A 6000-nucleotide genomic window follows, 5' to 3' on the forward strand; every position below is an offset into this window, starting at 1 on the left:
TTTTTTTTGTCCCAAGTGATTGAATAATGACACAAAAAAAAAAGTTTACAAAAAGTTGTCACTAAATGATATATTGCTCACACATGCCATAGTTATATGTGGAATTGCACCCCAAAATATATTCTGCTGCTTCTCCTGAGTACCGGGATACCATATATGTGGGACTTTTTGGGAGTCTAGCCGCGTACGGCACCCCGAAATCCAATCACTGCCTTCAGGATTTCTAGGGGTGCAAATTTTTGATTTCACTCCTCACTACCTATCAGTTTCGAAGGCCATAAAATGCTAAAATAACACAACACCCCCAAATGACCCCATTTTGGAAAGTAGACACCCCAAGCTATTTACTGAGAGGCATGTTGAGTCCATGAAATATTTTATATTTTGCCACAAGTTGCAGGAATATTACAATTTTTTTTTTTTTTTTTGCACAAAGTTGTCACAAAATGATATATTGCTCACACATGCTATGGGCATAAGTGAAATGACACCCCAAAATAAATTCTGCTCCTTCTCCCGAGTACGGGGATACCACATGTGGGGGACTTTTTGGGAGCCTAGCCACGTACGGGACCCCGAAAACAAAGCACTGCCTTCCGGATTTAAATATAAAACGCTATAAAAAAAAAACTGTTAGCGATCGCAGGGATCAGACCTCACTCTGCGAACGCTGCAGTTATGTGTTTAGTGTTTTGTAAGTGACAGCGATCGATCGATACTGCACTTGGGTGGGCTGGGCAGAGGAGCAAAACGCAGGTGCTAGCAGGTATCTGGGCTGATCCCGCTAACAATGCGTTTTTTTTGGAACCTTAAACTGCTGGGGACGCTAGTATAGATCAGATATTGATCTGTTCAGATTCTTAACCACTTGAGATCCGCGCTATAGTCAATTGACGGCTACAGCGCGGATCTCCTTTTCCGGGACTACGTCTATTGACGTCGTCCCATGTACGAGCGGCCTGCGCGCGCCCTGAGGGGCGCGCGCGGCGCGCTCTGTGATCGGCGAGTCCATGAGACTCGCCTGATCACCGATCCGTGCAAGGGGTCGATCCCGACCCCTTATCACGTGATCAGCTGTCAGCCAATGACAGCTGATCAGGTGACATAACGGAGCCGGTAATCGGCTAGTATTCCTCCTCGCGCTGACAGCGCGAGGAGAAGAAAAAAAGCCGATCACCGGCGGCCGTGATCGGGACATCAGTCCCGATCACGGCCAGCAATGCAAGCGCCCACCTGCCCCCTGCCAGTGCCCACCTGCCCCCTGCAGTGCCACCCTAATTTAAAGTTAGTGCCCCCCGTCAGTGCCACCCAGCAGTGCCCATAGTGCCACCCAGCAGTGCCACCCACAGTGCCCACAATCTGCCTCAAAATTGCTGCACCCCAGTGCCGCCCATCAGTGCCCAGCAGTGCCGCCCATCAGTGCCCAGCAGTGCCGCTCATCAGAGCCACCTATCAGAGCCAATCAGTCCCATCTATCAGTGGTACCTATCAGTGCCCATCCGTGCCATCTTATCTTTGCCCATCTTTGCCCATCAGTGCCGCTTTGACTATGCCCATCAGTGCCCACCAATGCAGCCCATCAGTGCCCAGCAATGCAGCCTATCAGTGCCGCCTAATCAGCGCACTTCAATGAAGGAGAAAAATGACCCGTTTGCAAAATTTTATAACAGACTATTAAAACATGATTTTTTTTTTTTTGCATCTTTTTTTGTTTGTTTAGCAAAAAATAAAACTCCGCGCTGTAACTAAATACCACCAAAAGAAAGCTCTATTTGTGGGAAAAAAATGATAAAAATTTCATTTGGGTACAGTGTTGTATGCCCGCGCAATTGTCATTCAAAGTGCATCAGCGCTGAAAGCTGAAAATTGGTCTGGGACTGAGGGGGGTTTAAGTGCCCAGTAAGCAAGTGGTTAACCACTACGGGAGGTGTATGCTTTGCACGTGGGTGTTAGCGGTACTGGCACTAGCCTAGCGCTGCCTGGGGCGACTCAGACCCTGATCCTAAAACCTAATTGATATCACCGGCCGGGTCATCAGGGGGTTAAACCTTTATTGGGTAATAAATGGTGGGTGCCCTGATGCTATAAAAAGCAAACTTAACTAACCAGAGTAACCCGTAACACTTATACGGTGATCACTGGTAAAAGGGTTAACTAGGGCCAATCAGGGGGTTCAAATTTTTATTAGGTAGTATATGGGGGTCCCTGGCGCTATATAAAAACCTGACAGGGAACCTAAATAACTGGCTAACCAGCGTCACCAGTGACACTTATATGGTGATCGCTGGTGAAAGGGTTAACTAGGGGCAATCAGGGGGTTAAAACCATTATTGGATAGTATATCGGGGTACCTAGCGCTTTAAAAACCTGGCAGTGAACCTAAAAAAATAACTAGCTACTTAGTGGCACCAGTGACACTAATGCAGCGATCAGAAAAACTATCGCTTAGTGACACTGGCAAAAGGGGGTGAAAGGGTTAACTCTAAGGGCAATCGGGTTAAACCTTTATTGGGGGGTGGTAGGGGGCTATACTGGACCTAACACTAACTGCCCCTGACACTTTTTACTTTTACAACTGACACTGAATGCAGTGATCAGTAAATAAATGATCACTGCAATCAGTGACACTGTGACTGGGGGGGGGGGGGGGTGTTTGTGTGCCTGTGTGTTAGTGTCAGTGTAGTGTATCACTTTACACTTGAATGAATGAACTCAACTCTGTGTAGAGTTCTCAGTTTAACCACTTAAAGGCTAAATCTTTTCTGACGCTTGTTGCTTACAAGTAAAAGTCCTGTATTTTCCGCCAGAAAATCACTTAGACCCCCCAAAAATTATATATATATATATATATATATATATATATATATATATATATATATATATATATATATATATATATATATATATATTTTTAGCAGAGATCCTAGGGAATAAAATAGCGGTTGTTGCAGTATTTTATGTCACGCGGCATTTGGGCAGAGGTCTTTCAAATGCAATTTTTTGGGGGAAAAAAATACACTAAATGATTTAAAAAAAACTAAAACAGTAAAGTTAGCCCGTTTTACCATCATTTTAGCGGCACTATTTGGCTGCTAGTGGGCAGGAGTGGTGGAGGAGCGGTATACACCACTCCAAACGTGCTGCTTGTAGGACTTTTTTTTTTTTAACATCCTGCCAGCGCATCGCTTCAGTGTGAAAGCACTCTGTTTTTCACACAAACTGCAGGGGAGCCATTTTGCAGGCACTTTACAGGTGCTATTTTTAGCCCAAAAGCGCCTAAAAAAACGCCCCAGTGGGAAAGGTGTCTGTTTTATGAGATGAAGGGGGATAAAAAAAATAAAATATAAAAATCGGCCTAACATATCAGCCCAAAAAAAATCGGCATCATATATCGGCCGCCATGATTTCTAAATATCGGCATCGGCCAGAGAAAAACCCATATCGGTCGACCTCTAGTCCTTTCACACGGCTTTCCCATCAGGTTCGCCTGTCAGATTTTCAGGCGGACCTGATCAAAGCCTCCATTCATTCTTATGGAGCAACAGATGTATATTGTGGGCTGGAAGTGGTTAACGTGAATCTCTCAGGTCTTAAAAGGGTGTCTATGTATGATTTGTGTTATTCATAAAAACAATTTTTATGCGCCAAGAAAACATTTAATCCCGAATGCTGTATATTCCATTGCAGGCCAATGCCTCAATGACCTGTTATTTAACATTGGACTGTTGAAAAAAAGTAGTCTTGTGGTTGAGTGGGCTAGTCTCCTGTGTACAGTGTGTGCTTAAAGTGATACTGAAGTCTTTTTGTGTTTTTTTTTTTTTTTTTTTTTTTTTTTTTTTTTTTTTAAATAACACATCATACTTACCTGCTCTGTGCAGTGGATTTGGACAGAACAGCCCAGATCCTTCTTGTCTGTCTCCTGCCAGCGCTCCTGGCTCCTCCTTAGTGCCCCCAGAGCAAACCACTTGCGCTCTCTGTCTCTGTCTCTGTCTCTGTCTCTGTCTCTGTCTCTGTCTCTGTCTCTGTCTCTGTCTCTGTCTCTGTCTCTGTCTCTGTCTCTGTCTCTGTCTCTGTCTCTGTCTCTGTCTCTGTCTCTGTCTGTCTCTCCCCCTCTCTGTCTGTCTCTCCCCCTCTCTGTCTGTCTCTCCCCCTCTCTGTCTGTCTCTCCCCCTCTCTGTCTGTCTCTCCCCCTCTCTGTCTGTCTCTCCCCCTCTCTGTCTGTCTCTCCCCCTCTCTGTCTGTCTCTCTCTCTCTCTGTCTGTCCCTCTCTCTCTCTCCCACCCTCTCTCTCTCTCCCACCCTCTCTCTCTCTCCCACTCTCTCTCTCTCTCTTCCCCCTCTCTCCCCCCCTGTCTAAGGTTTACAACCAATTTTAACAGTTGTGATCTATAATTTTTAAATACAGCTATTTAATTATACTGAAATGTCTGCTAAACGAGCTTCCATTCACAGTGGGAGTGCCGTTTTTGTATAAATAAGGATAGGGAAAAGAGGTACATATTGTCATCTATCCAGAGGAGAGGAGTTTTCAGTGTGATGGCATTCAACAGACACTGTCCCTTTGCACATTCAAGGCAAAGTGACTTGCTGGCTGACCAGGCAATTATACTTGCTGCGCCTACCTCTCCATACAACTGAAACTCTCGCTGGGCTGCCAATCGCTATCCCCAAACATTGTCATGTGGAGGGCTGTGATGTTGTCCCAAAATAAAACCAATGTTTTTAGATAGGTTGGGATACTGCAGTGGGGAGACAATGAGGGATCATAGTTGTAAAAGTATGAAATCTTTGGGGGGTGGGGATTAGATCTGTAGACACTGTTTTTCTCTTCTTGGGCAAACTGATAATCTTTCAGTAGCACTTCAAAAAGCACACGGGGGAGGCAGGCTTTAGCAGAGCCTATAGAACTTGAATCTCCTAAAGACTGTGATATTTGTTATACTATGCACTTGTGTAGTGTGACAGGAGTAGTACTTGGCTGTTTTGTCAAAGTTGCCACTTCGTATGTATTGAGGCCTCATGCACACAGGACGTTATAAAAGTGCCAGTGGCGTTAGCTGTAGAATACGTTTTGCAGCATTTCTGCAATAACGTTTTTTAGCAAAACTACACTCTCACAAAAGCTTATGGCTCAAAAATGCAGCATAGCCAATTTTTTCAGCATTTTTAAGCTTTTATCAGAGTTGGAGAATTTTTACAGCTGAAAAACTCCTCTCATCCCACTAGTTCTGGGGGTTTTTTCCGGCCAAAAAAAAATGCAGATAAGGACCTATGTGTGCATGGACACAGGATAACGTACTGGGGAGATTACCTGCTGCAGAAAAAAATTCCCTCAAGCCAAAAACAGCAGCTGTAAAAATGTCCAATGTGAATGAGGCCTAAGAAAGAAGCTAATTTTTTGTATTTAATGTGTTAATGTTTGGACATGTTTTGCAGGTGAAAAGTTGTGTGAAGTTCAGTGTGAATCTCCCACTTTCACAGTGGCCTGGCACCCAAAGAGATATCTTCTAGCCTTTGCTTGTGATGACAAGGATGGCAAGTATGACAGTAGCCGTGAAGCTGGCACTGTGAAGTTGTTTGGTCTTCCTAATGACTCTTGAGGGTCAGTGATATCCACCTGATAAAGGAAAGAAAAAAGCTGTGCATGCCATCGGGCACCAGTTGGATGGATGGTACCACCTACAGACTGACATGGCTGAAGAAATGCCCAGGCTGTGATTGAACTGTACCCTTTCCTTTTAACAAAGTGACTCTTGATGTAACCACGATTAAGTGAAAACTTTTTTTTTATGGAAATATTTTAGTGTTAAAATTTTGTATTCAACTGCTTGTGTTTTATTTTAGATCATTCTTAAGAAAAGAGAAATGAAAATTTACTGACTTTGCAGGATTAGTGAGTTTCTTCATTGGTACCATTACATTGTGTACCTAAAACCTACAGTATGATGCAAATGATTGAGCCCCTCACCAAAAATTGTTTTTTTCCATTTACTTTCCTAT

At 44.0% G+C, this 6000-nt stretch overlaps 1 protein-coding gene across 2 annotated transcripts in view; it reads left to right on the plus strand.

Moving 5' to 3' along the window:
• THOC3 (THO complex subunit 3) overlaps nt 1–5748 on the plus strand; it is a 28478-nt gene extending 22730 nt beyond the window's left edge. For both annotated transcript variants that reach the window (XM_077472602.1, XM_077472603.1), the window contains one exon: nt 5437–5748. In XM_077472602.1, coding sequence (XP_077328728.1) covers nt 5437–5600 — 164 coding nt within the window. In that variant the 3' untranslated portion in view covers nt 5601–5748. The remainder of the gene's footprint in view (nt 1–5436) is intronic.
• The last annotated feature ends 252 nt before the right edge of the window (nt 5749–6000 follow it).

The sequence above is a fragment of the Lithobates pipiens genome, unplaced genomic scaffold (genome assembly GCF_037356315.1).
Source record: "Lithobates pipiens isolate NorthernLeopardFrog02 unplaced genomic scaffold, aLitPip1_a1.2 Scaffold_8, whole genome shotgun sequence".
Lineage (NCBI taxonomy): Eukaryota > Metazoa > Chordata > Amphibia > Anura > Ranidae > Lithobates > Lithobates pipiens.